Genomic DNA, 12726 nt, shown 5'->3' with positions numbered 1-12726 from the left:
GGAAGATCTACAAGTCTACCATCATTAGCGCTTAGCATTAGCAGACTTTTACAAGACAGCAATTTGCTAGCTTTAATTTAAAATTGAATTTTTAAAAATTTTGTGTTGGTTTTTAAGTTAACTTCTGAATCCAGTACCGATACATGGTGACAGGACGACAGAATAGAATCCTGTATAACAGGCTGGTAAAGCAGTATTTGCTCTTTTCCTGTTTCTTTGAGTACAGACATAAACTATCGGCAGGTAATGGTGTATCCATAGTTTATATTTAATGTAGTAATTTTTATCCCTGAATTAATTATGTAATCAAACAGGCTATTTTTTTACACAAAAGTAAATGCAATTCTTATATTTTGTCATACTTTATTAATGCAATTAACTAATTAATCAATCACACTATTGGGTTTTTTTTCGTTTGTTTTTCTTTTTGATTAGTCTGAGCAAAACCATTTTCCATCATTTTGTCAGTGTTTGCCGAGCTTTGAACTGTTCTCCGTCATGGTCCACTCGGGAAGTGCTGCAGGCGGCCACTATTACGCCTGCATCAAATCCTTCACTGATGGCCAGTGGTACAGTTTCAATGACCAGCATGTTAGCAAGGTAAGTATCACCCGCTGGGAGGTATCTTTTCCTCAAGATTGATACGAGAGCCTCATTGTCACAAGTGTCAAAGCTTTGTGTTTTTTTTTTTTTTTTTTTTTTTTTCTGGTTCTAGTCATTGACACAGTCGTCCCCCTTTACTCCTAGTTGTTTTCTTTTTTTGGATAGATCACTCAGGAGGACATCAGAAAGACTTATGGGGGGTCCTCAGGTACCAGAGGATATTATTCCAGTGCCTTTGCAAGGTTGCTTTTTTTTTCTACTGTACATTTTCAATACATGCACAGTAAAAACTTTAACCTGACTATTTTCTCTGTCAACAGCTCTACAAATGCTTACATGCTGATTTATAGATTGAAAGATCCTTCAAGGAATGCAAGTAAGAATCCTATTAGCTTGCAAACAGTGAGTCATGTTTCAATATGAATGACTTAACTTTTTACTGACCTAGTATTAATCATCTACATGTAAAAGAAATCTATCATTGATTTGTAAGGGTCTCTCCAAGGTTGTTATAGACATTCTTGGTTTGTGATTCAGTAACAAGGCTTCAACTCAATAAACATTCAACATACCGTAATTTCCGGCCTACAGAGCGCACCTGATTATAAGCCTCACCCAGTACATTTGTAAAGGAAATACCATTTGGTGCATACATAAGCCGCACCTGTGTAAAAGCCGCAAGTGCTCACATTGGAACACAAAATATTTACTAAGAAAGATGGTACACAAAGTTTTCAAAGTTTTAATACCTTAGCTTAACATAGCAACAACAGAGTAGCATGAACAGGCCTGAATTAAAAAAAAAAACATAGCGGCAGAAAATAAACACTAGCAACATAGTAGCACATCACTAACAGGGCTGATTAAAAAATACCCACACGTAAATCACTGAGATGTGGCTGTAACACAGCAACACGCTAGCCCAGGGCTAACAGGGCCGGTTATAAAAAAACAAAACATACCTAAATCACTGAGAGGCGGCAGTAACACAGCAGCAACACACTAGCATGGTGCTAACAAGGCCGGTTTAATAAAATATATATATATAACATACTGGTAAAAGTCGCTTCCTCAAATTTTTGACGGGATTCAGATCAGGGCTTTTTTTTATGGCCACTCCAAGACATCGACTTTAGCCTCAAGCCACTTTTGAATCATTTTGACTGTGTCTGACCACATCAGCTTGTCAGGCGAACTCACTTTTTGCCCAAACATGAACGAACAGCGTGTCAGTTAAAGGGCGGAATGCAAACTCGTTTCACCACTCAAGCAATATCTGATTGTGGAGCGCACAGGCTACCGAAGTGAAAGTACACAAAGTCCACAGAGCAAAGCTCTCGTTAGTCAGTCCATATGAAACGAAAAGCAAACAGTAAATAACTGATGTGATTACATTCACGCTTTCGCAAGAACACTAAGGGAAGGGAAGGTGTGAAGTATGAAAAGAGACTTGGCTTTTAAGTATCACAATCTCAAATGCTTGTAATTAATTCATTTCAGAAATATGCTGTATCTGTTAAGTACAGTTGCTTAAAATATAACCATGATCTACTCCATGTTTAAAAAAGATAATTCAAGCAACTCTTAATCAAAATAGGCTCTCCCTAGTTCATATAAAATGTGGCTATGGTCATATTAACATAACGATATATAATATATGTTGTTAAAAATGAACAGTTAAAATCCTATTTCAAATAGCAGTCACAATATCAGGTAAATAATCAAAATTAAAATTTCCCTTCACATTAAAGCAAAGAAGCAGTTTCCCCTGGCATTTGTTTCTGATCTTCAAGGCTTAGTTCCTAAAGTCTTGAGCGAAGCCTTTAGGCAGTATCCCAAGCCACTTGTCTAAAATGCCTGATTTGTAGCCATATGTGGTGGTAATTTCAGCTGTCTTCATGTTCATGTCTTCATGTTTGAGTCAATACTGTACATAATGCGTCTCCCTTTTGAAGAGTGTTTAGCTGCGGATGACTTCCCCGAGCACATAAAGAGTTTGGTTCAGAAGGAGAAAGAGTCTGAAGAGCAGGAGAAGAGACAGAGAGAGATTGAGCGAAACACTTGCAAGGTAAACAAATGGTTTCACCCATTTGATTTAATATCAGCTTTTCTGTCTGTGTAAAAACCCAGAGATTAATTGCTTATATACTGTGCAGTCTTTTATTGATCGTTCATATTCTTTACTTTAGATCAAGCTTTTCTGCATGCATCCTTCGAAGATGATGGTAGAGAGCAAGTTGGAAGTGCATAAGGACAAAACTCTTATGGAAGCAACTGAAATGGCCTACAAGGTTTGTTTGAAGTCCTTGCACAGGATAAAATTGAGGAGCTCAGCTCAACCTCGTCACGTACTTTATTTTAGCTGATGGAGATGGAGGAAACGGTCCCCTTGGACTGTTGCCGCTTGGTAAAGTATGACGAGTTCCACGAGTACCTGGAGCGCTCCTACGAGGGTGAAGAGGACACACCCATGGGCCTTCTGCTTGGAGGTGTCAAGTCTTCTTACATGTTTGATCTGCTGCTGGAGACCCGCCGGCCCGAGCAAACGTTCCTGCCTTACAAACCTGGAGGTGAGGAACTACGTAGGAATGAGACATTTGCATACCCGATTGTTCCAAATCTTGGGGTCACCTAGACAATTTCATTTTGTCAATGGAATTATATGTTTTTTTTTGCTACATTGACAATGTCTAGGCTGGTGGTTCTCAACACGTCAACATATCTACAGTGACCTTTCTAACCATAACTACACTGATATTCATGTTTGAGATGCCATTTACGATGACTTTCATGTACTGCCAAAAATATCTTCCTCGAGTAGGCTGTTTTTTTTCTTTTTTTTGTCAGTATTTTGAATTGTTCATGATGACCTCAACCAGGGAAAGATGATAGCCACAATGTGTGTTGCTGCATCCATTATGTTTCACAGTAGGACAAGTGTTCTTTTTGTGATGTGATGTTGTCTTTTCACGAATTATACTTTTAGGAGTTATGCCTAAAATGTTTCACTTAATGTTCAAACTTTTGTTTAAAAAGTAGAGATTAGTGACCCTGTATTTAAGAACAGTAGTGTCATTCAAATCTTTGGTAAGGGAAGATAAGACCAAGGTGTGGAGTACGTAATCAAAATTGCATTTTCCTTGTCAAGTGTTTTTATGTGTCGGTGTGGTGTTTTTTTTCCCACAGAGGTGATGGTGAAGGTTCACGTTGTGGATCTGAGAACTGAAACCATCGCCCCTCCCATTAGTGTTCGGGCTTACTTGAACCAGACCATCACTGAATTCAAGCAACTTATTGCACAGGTTGACACTTCCTCTCTATTGCTTTAGTCCTTTTGCTAATCAACGTGTCCAAACGGTCTGAAAAGAATAATCTGAATAATTCAATAGCAAAAACAAAATTGCTAGTAAAATATTTGTTTGAATCCTCAAATTGATCATTTTTCTACATAGTTTTTCTACATCATTTACTCACCACTGTTATTGGTTAGCCAGTTCATACCTAGCTGCTAACCTGCACTAACGCAAGTCAACTATACACTCTTATTCGCTGCCTCCCGCGTCACTCACCGTGCCTGGCTCCTCTTAAATGCTAAACATACCCAATTTGGGGATGGTGGCCCCAAGTGGACAGCAATAGTACCTGTAACTCACATGCACATTTTGTTTTTCAATAATACAAAATAAATTTTTATCTGATTAACTGATAAGATAATCATCGAGATATCCACTGTCCATACCACCCGCTTATCCTCACAAGGGTCGCAGGAGTGCTGGAACCTATCGCAGCTATCTTCGGGTAGGAGGCGGGGTACACCTAAGGGCAATTCAGAGTCTCCAAGTAATACAATGATTTTCGGATGCGGGAGGAAAAGCGTAGTACCTGGATAAAACCCACGCAGACACTGGGAGAACATGCACACTCCACAAAGGCGCCAGGATTCGAAATACAGTCCTCACTAGTGTGAGGCAAATGCTCTCACCAGTTGCTCCACTGTGCTTCCATCATTCGAATAATTGAGTGTAAAAAAATTCAATAGCTGCAGCCCTTGTCTAATCACAATGAGACCTGTAATATCTTCCCTTAAACAAATATATTTCTCCAAGTTTTATATCATTATTTATGCTTCCATTCAGGCTACAGGGCTCTCTCCAGAAACAATGCGTGTAGTTCTGGAACGTTGCTACAATGACCTGCGGCTCCTGTATGTTCCAAACAAGACGCTGAAAGCGGAAGGTTTTTTCAGGAGTAACAAGGTCTGCATATCCATTTTAATTCTGGCATAAAAAGATGATGATTCATTCCTACCTTCTTTTTTTGTCTTGTTACATTATTGTGTTCTTATAGATTTTTGTGGAGAGTTCAGAGTCAACTGATCATCAGGTGGCTTTCACGGACTCGCTGCTGTGGAAGCTTTTAGATCGCCACGGGAATACGATCCGACTACTGGTCTTACTTCCCGAACAGTCCCCCGGCACTTTGGCCAGCAGAACTCTTTGCCAAAAGGTTGGCAGTGACTCAGCTCTACCCTTTGAAGGGTCAAAAGGCAACAGGAAATCAGTGGAGGCTATCCTTGAGGAGAGCACAGAAAAGTTAAAGAACCTGTCTCTGCAGCAGCAGCAGCAGCAGCAGAGCTCCAGCAACAGCGATAGCCGGAAAAGCTCTGACGCCAGCGACTTCGAACACATTGAATCCCCAAGCCAAGAGGCGGACTCAAACTCACCCTGCGCAGCCGCGGACAACCGAGAGCTAGAAAACCGGATCGGGGTCACTACCGGGTGCAGGGGCAGCGCTTCATCCGACCCAGAGAATCACTTTGGTTGCGAGGAACGCTCAGACTCTGAGGTCAACAACGACCGAAGCACCAGCTCAGTGGACAGTGACATTCTGAGCTCGAGTCACAGTAGTGACACGCTGTGCAATGCGGACAGCGGTCCCATTCAGCTGGCCAACGGCTTGGACTCGCACAGCATCACGAGTAGCCGTCGCTCCAAGGCCCATGAGGGCAAAAAAGAGACCCGGGACACTGCAGAGGAAGACTCTGGAACGGACAGCGAGTATGACGACAATGGGAAGGTTAAATCAGAAGCCCATTACTTTTACTTCAGGACAGAACCTTGTTTCCAGGATGACTCTGCCAGCAATTCACAAAAATGTATGAACTTTCTATTCATGATGTAGTTAAAAGAACCTATTATGTTCAAGTAGTTATTTTTCTCATTTCTTCTCTTCACGAATAAGATTTTCTATTAATTGATGCCATTCCCGCCCTCCTCCCCAAAAAAAGTATAAAGAATAATTGTTGGTTTTAGATGCCACAAGATGGTGACAAAGGCAATTTTTTTTGTCTAAATGAAGCACTTTCATTTACTTCAACATAGTTCCTAAATGGGCACTAAGATAGTACGAAATTAATACATCAAAGAACGTTGTCCTGATTTGATTGTGTTTTATACCCAGTTACCTATTCAGCCTGTGCGTGCCTTGTTGGTAGGTTATTTTTTTTTGTAAATGTGGGGGGGGGGGGGGGGGGGGGGGCAAAAGTGTCCTGTATCGGTTTTCAATACTGAGTGCACAGTTGCGGTTTCAGTGAGGTCACCAGCATTTCACAGGCTAGCTATGCGTTTTTATAAGCACATTATTCCCACCCCCTTGTCAATTGACGGCATGACACTAATGGACCTTTCTGATGGCGAGCTTAAGCTCCACCCCCTTGGCAATGTCCCACAAGCTTTCAGAGAACAGAACATGTTTGAAGTAGATTCTCTATCGCGTATTCCAGATCATATTGGAGTGTGTTTTTTGCCAAATGCGTCAGACTTGTCCAAGAGAGTTCTGCAGAGAGGTCTCAACTATTTCACGCAAAGATATATACACAGAATTAAGATTCTGGACGGAGCAGGAAGCAATGTCAGAGTTACAGCGAAACTTAAGCGATCGATGCAAAATGGTTTGACGCCTCACAAACTTCACATTGAAATCCAACAGGATAAAATAGTGGAATCGTACTGTGCATGTAAAGCAGGATGAGTACTTTTTACTTGGAAAGATCATGAGTAATATCGTTGTAGTCTTGATAAGTGAGTGGGTGTATTCCTTTGACTTCCTCGTAATCGAACCCAGTGCTCTGTCTTAAAAGTCTGGTGTGATACAAATAGGCAAATCGACATTTCTCTTGCATGACATGGCACATTTACGTATCACTAACCCGACTCTTCGGCATAAAACATTACACACTTCGTTCATCAGGTCAGTGATACGCTAACAAAGTGAAAGTTGTTCTCCAGCAATGTATAAAGCACCGATAATAATTCAATCAAACTCAGAAGTTACTTCTCCCTCACTTATATTCGATCGTACGGCCATGTGTTTGTTATTGTCCACATTTAGTTGTACATTCGGTCTTCCACGAGCCTTAATCCATCGTCAACTGTGTTTTATGCTTTGGAAAACGAATCAAGCGGGCCCCTTGTAACCTCGCAAGATATCTTTCATCAAAATTGCACGCATCTGAGGACCATTTTCTTTGTAACAACTTTTCCAAGCGCACGCTACTGACAACTAGCATTGCTTGTGGGACAATGCCGCGAGAGGGGCGTGTCAAGCCAGGGGTTAAGACAATGCGACAATCTGATTGGCTATTATTGTACGAGTGATTGACAGGTCGGAAAGGTCCATTTATTGATGTCCGTGACGACAGCTCTCGCCAATTTGAGAAATGTTTAAAATCATGCATCACAGAAGGAAATATTATCCAATCAGCTCAGTAACCTGCCTCAGTGAAGTGTCAGTTTCAGAGAGTCTGTCTGATGCTCAGGAATTTTTGCCCGGGTTGATTTTCCCAAATTCAAGTTATCATTTTCCTTACCAAAGATAGACCAACTCGTTGCTAAATCACACTTTTTTTTTTCTCCATGTGTCAACGATCCTTTACCCTTTAGGAGTAGTTCACATGAACAATCTTCTGTAACCTATAGCTTTGTCGCTATCAAGCTTTTGTTGATACTCCGTTCCAATGCAAGCTTTCAGAGTAGACTTTCTCTGGTTTGAAGGCCAGTTCGAAGAGTTGAATGTTTTCGTCAGTTTTGGTTATAGCAGGCCTTCTGTGGTTTAAGAATAGATCATCTTGTGAGAAATGTGCAATGGGTCGTGTAAAATATACTACACGGAGCGGTGTTTTGGCCACTGCTACGATGTCCAGCTATGTGCATGAGTGATAACCTAAAATGAAAAAAAGGAAGTGTGGGACACCTTGTATGGACCCTGTGTTTTGGGAGGGATAGATCTGCTGGTTTTGAGTTCTTTTGCTGTGCTGTTCCACAGGTTTAGTGGTTCACGTGGACAAGAGGATAACGCTGGCAGCATTCAAACACAACCTGGAGCCCTACGTCGGCGTCACCTCGGCCCAGTTCAAAGTGTTTCGGGTGTACGCCAACAACCAGGAGTTTGAGAGCGTACGGCTAAACGAAACCCTGTCGTCGTTCTCTGACGACAACAAGGTCAGGATCCATTTTAAAAATCGATTCCGCTCGGTTGGCTCCGTAACCCGCTGAGCTTGCTTTCCATCCCGTAGATAACCATTCGGCTTGGGAGAGCCTTGAAAAAGGGCGAATACCGAGTGAAAGTGTATCAACTGCTTGTAAATGAACAAGAGGTGAGAAGGAGAGCAAAAAAAAGACCTGATTTTGCAAGTGAGGTAATTGTAGAGTTAATTATTGTCTTTCGCGTGTTACGTAGCCCTGCAAGTTCCTCGTTGATGCTGTGTTTGCAAAGGGCATGACTGTGCGACAGTCGAAAGAGGAGCTGCTTCCTCTCTTGAAAGAGCAGTGCAAACTTGACCTCAACGTTGTCCGGTAAGCCCACACATGGACGCAGTCCACAAAGTCAAACGGATTGAGGAGGAAATGGTCACGCATACCAATCAAATACTATTGTTTTCGTACTCAGTGTGCGTCTCAGGAAAAAAACATGGAAGAATCCAGGCACAGTATTCCTAGACTACAATGTTTATGAGGAAGACATCAGCATCTCCTCCAACTGGGAAGTTTTTATGGAAATCCTCGACGGTATTTATCGTTCCGCCACCCTCCTTTGAACTCTGTCGCCAAAATGCACAGGTGCACTCAAGTGAATGGGGGCAATCTATCGTTGGTAACTGCCTCTCAAAATGTCCACACTGCTGTAACACTGGTTTCGTCTCTTTGTAGCAATCTGGTTCTTCCTTAACAATTGTGCCATGTTTTGTGGTGCAAAATGTAACTACATACAGCAGTATATGTGGAGCCTCCAAATCTGATACAGGATTGCAGCGCGACAATAGATATTTGGTTCTCAATTGTTTGATAGGCGGCAAAGAGTTGTCTACTGTCATTTTTTTGGGCGACGGTCCAATTCACTCAATTCTGGTCGCATTGCTCTGTGTGCTGTGGGCCTCAGGCCACTGCTAGTATTTTTTTTTAAGTATTTTTTTTTCCACTTCAGATATTTTGACATTGTAAAACTGTAAATATAACAGGGATAGGCCAAGTATGAATAACTCTGAAATCTGTGGTCAGCTTCATTCTTAACCGGCTAAATTAATACAAAAAATATTGCAGGACTTTTAATAATTTAAATGCTATGTCTGTCTGTTTTTAATTTTTTTTTTTAATCCATTCAGATATTTGTGGAGCTATGTATTATAAATGGTGGGCACGGTGGATCGGCTGGTAAAAAGTTGGCCTCACATTTCTGAGGGGAGTTTGCATGTTCTCCCCGTGCCTGCGTGGGTTTTTGTCCGGGCACTCTGGTTTCCTCCCACTTCCCAAAAACATCCAACATAATTTGGACACTAAATTGTCCCTTGGTGTGATTATGAGTGTGGCTGTTTGTCTCCATGTGCCCTGCGATTGGCTGGCAATCAGTTCAGGGTGTTCCCCGCCCCCTGCCCGTTGACAGCTGGGATTGGCTCCAGCACTCCCCCCGACCTTCGTGAGGATCAGCGGCAAAAAGAAAAAAATATATATTTTCTGTACCGGTTATCCTGGAGTCTATCTCCGCTATTGTTTATTTTAATTCTAAATGCTAACAAAAATGAGTGGATGGTTTTGTTCTTAAAATAAACATTTTTGTGATTTAATGTTAATGCGATTAGTCTTAAAGTTGAACCTAAAGTGTTGTGTGGCCGTTCTCTGACGCACGTATTGCCTTTTGACCGCTTTTTCAGAACCCGAGAAGATGAAGTCAATGTCCCAGCTGGCTGTTCTGACCCGTAGGTGGAGTCCATCCACAATGAAACTGAGTTCCTTCCAAGAAGTGATTCTGGAGAGCAGCAATGTTGAGGAACTCAAGGAGAAGGTATGTCCTGCTGCTAAAGTCGGTTGGTTCACTGAAACGTGCTTTTGTCAGATCGTTGCGAACGTCCTACTTCATGTTGACGATAGTTTTTTTTTTTTTTACTTCATCATGGCAGCTCAGTGAAATGAGTGATATCCCGCTTGAAAAGCTGGAGTTTGCCAAGGTTTGTGAAATTCCTCCAGAATCCTGGACCTTATCACCATTTACCTTCTTTTTTTGCTCATTGACGGTTTTTGCATGTGCTGTTTGCAGGGTCGAGGAACATTTCCCTGTGACATTTCTGTGCTGGAGATTCATCAGGATTTGGACTGGAACCCCAAGGTGTCAGCGTTAAACATGTGGCCCCTGTACATCTGTGATGATGGGGCTGTGGTCTTTTACAGGTAGATCTTTTGAATTGGTCATTATGAAAGGAGAAATTAGCAAAAGCTGTTTTAGGGGATACTTAAAAATCTATTTAGAAATCACTCGTATTATTGATAGTTACAATTTGTCTGAGGACATCTCCAATTTACACAAAGTGCATGTTTCTGTATTTTGTATGTGGATTACAGTAAAGCCTCGGTCCTCGAATGTCCCTGTTTTCGAACAAATCGGTTTTCGAAAGAAAATTGAGATTTTTTTTTGCTTCTCTTTTCGAACAAAAATCGGTACACGAACGCCCCGACAAAGGCTGGAAGTAACATAATGCGCGCGGCCAGACCAGCTGACCCATGATGCGCTTTGTTGTGAATTCCCATGCTGCCGACAAAACCCGGAAATAGCATATTGTCTGCGGCGCAAGAAGCTGACCCACCCACGACGCGTTTTGTTATTGTCTATTCGAATGCCCCCTTAAATAACATTGCGCGTGGCGCAAGCAGTTCACCCACCCACGACGCGTTTTATTTTCAATTTTAATGCCCCCCCCCCAAAAAAAAACAACCTAGAAATGATATAACGCACGCGGCGCAACCAGCGCACTTTCGTTATTCTGTATAACGCAGCCTCCGTACACAGACGTGTCCTGTTGTTTTTCTTCTTATCGAGGATAACCGTATTAACCCCCAATCATGACTCCAAAGAAGGCAAGTTCCTTGTTTAGTTATTCTGCACTTTTGTTCATTAAAAAAAAAAAAAGTTTACAAGGCTGGGGGCCGAGTTGCTTTAGATACAGCAATGCACTCCCAGCCTAGCGTACTCTATTACTAAAGCATACATTTTAAGCAAAAAGTAAATATATTTCTTAAATTGTTTTGGTGTATATAAAGTGTTTAAACTATACATTTATTTCTACTATGCAGTTTATCACTAAAAACTAAAAAAAAGCTTTAAAAAGCCCAATTTTGTAGACTAGGAACGCATTATGTCTTTTTCCATTCATTGTAATGGGAAACATCAATTCGGTTTTCGAACAAATCACTTCTCGAACCGTTTTCTGGAACGGATTGCGGTCGAGAACCGAGGCATCACTGTAGTGGAAATGTCATGACTTAGACAGAAAATTGTGTCATGCCCCACATTTGAGGCCATCATTACTGTGATGTGTGTGCAGGGACAGCACAGAGGAGCCAATGGAGCTCTCAGAGGACGAGCGCAATGAACTCATGAAGAAGGAGAGCAGCCGCCTGCTCAAGACCGGACATCGGGTTAGCTACTCGCCGCGGAAAGAGAAGGCCCTCAAGATTTACCTAGACGGGGGTCCAGCTAAGGATCCGGGGCAGGATTGAGTCCTGCAGCCTAATCCCGCGTCATTCGGATCATCTGGCGACCTTTTTGGGATTCGGTATGGGTGAGCGGTTCGGGAAAAAAAAAAAAAAAAAGACTTGAACGTCAAGCAGCTTCATGAGGTTGAAATGCTCTCACCCTGGGAAACCCAGTTGTGCACTGTTAGTTTTTATCGTACTGTAAAGTGTAAAGGGAATTCGAGAAGCTATCCCTGACAGAAAATTTAACTTTTAAGACAAATTGTCGTCAAACTCTGGAGATGGTCAAGACTCTGACACAATCACGTCTCACCAGTCAGCCTCCCTCCGCTTGTCCGGGTCACCTCGATGATACCGATTTCTCAGCGACCATTAAAGTGCTCACAGCCCGTTTCGTCTTCTTCCGTTCGCTCACCTTTCTTTGAATTCTATCAAAGCGAGCTTAAGTAGCCACCAAAAAAGGAAATCCTGGAGATCCAAGCTTCCGCTTCTCACTTGATCCGCAAAAGCTTTTGGATGTGAAGCGTCACGACTTAATTCTGTTCTACTGCGGAACGTCTGAACTTTTTGCTCATCACCACCTCCAATAGATTTTGTCCGGTTACGGTCTTCAATTCTTCGCTTTAGAAAATCAAAAGTAAAGATGAATCTTACATTTATTTTTTTTCTGTACATTGTTTTCCTCGGATTATAATCATTCTTTTGAAGCTACTCACATACACGTCATCCTGTTGTCTATATTACGATTTCATGGATCTGTTTGTCACTGATCCGATGCAACATAATGAGAGGGGAAAGGAGTTCCCTCTTTTTTTTTTTTTCTTTTTCCCTCTTCATCCGAGAGCGTGAGCTGAAGTTGGCACTTTTACCCACTGCTGCTTGATAGACGGACAACAGAGGTTGGAGAAAGTTGGCCAGACTTCCTGTCTCTCGCCGGCCCGCCGGGCTTTTGATGCCCCCACCAGCTGTTCACCGTAGAAATGCCAATGTCTGATGAAAGTCTCCTTTTCCTCTGTTGGTGTTTTTCTTTTGAGATTCAAATCCTGTGTGAAAAATAGTTTGAGATGATTTTAGAAATGAATTAAAATGTTTTATTTCATAA

The 12726-nt window shown here is 41.8% G+C and overlaps 1 protein-coding gene across 2 annotated transcripts in view; it reads left to right on the top strand.

The window, feature by feature from the left end:
• usp47 (ubiquitin specific peptidase 47) overlaps nt 1–12726 on the top strand; it is a 26380-nt gene extending 13654 nt beyond the window's left edge. For both annotated transcript variants that reach the window (XM_061813965.1, XM_061813963.1), the window contains 17 exons: nt 469–600; nt 769–845; nt 924–979; nt 2559–2671; nt 2793–2894; nt 2966–3173; nt 3790–3905; nt 4740–4859; nt 4951–5758; nt 7927–8102; nt 8177–8257; nt 8341–8456; nt 8551–8669; nt 9809–9939; nt 10055–10102; nt 10192–10322; nt 11474–12726. In XM_061813965.1, coding sequence (XP_061669949.1) covers nt 469–600; nt 769–845; nt 924–979; nt 2559–2671; nt 2793–2894; nt 2966–3173; nt 3790–3905; nt 4740–4859; nt 4951–5758; nt 7927–8102; nt 8177–8257; nt 8341–8456; nt 8551–8669; nt 9809–9939; nt 10055–10102; nt 10192–10322; nt 11474–11648 — 2709 coding nt within the window. In that variant the 3' untranslated portion in view covers nt 11649–12726. The remainder of the gene's footprint in view (nt 1–468; nt 601–768; nt 846–923; nt 980–2558; nt 2672–2792; nt 2895–2965; nt 3174–3789; nt 3906–4739; nt 4860–4950; nt 5759–7926; nt 8103–8176; nt 8258–8340; nt 8457–8550; nt 8670–9808; nt 9940–10054; nt 10103–10191; nt 10323–11473) is intronic.

The sequence above is a fragment of the Syngnathoides biaculeatus genome, chromosome 3, assembly GCF_019802595.1.
Source record: "Syngnathoides biaculeatus isolate LvHL_M chromosome 3, ASM1980259v1, whole genome shotgun sequence".
Lineage (NCBI taxonomy): Eukaryota > Metazoa > Chordata > Actinopteri > Syngnathiformes > Syngnathidae > Syngnathoides > Syngnathoides biaculeatus.
Note: the sequence above shows the minus strand (reverse complement) of the source record. Positions and strands in the feature narration are given on the sequence as shown.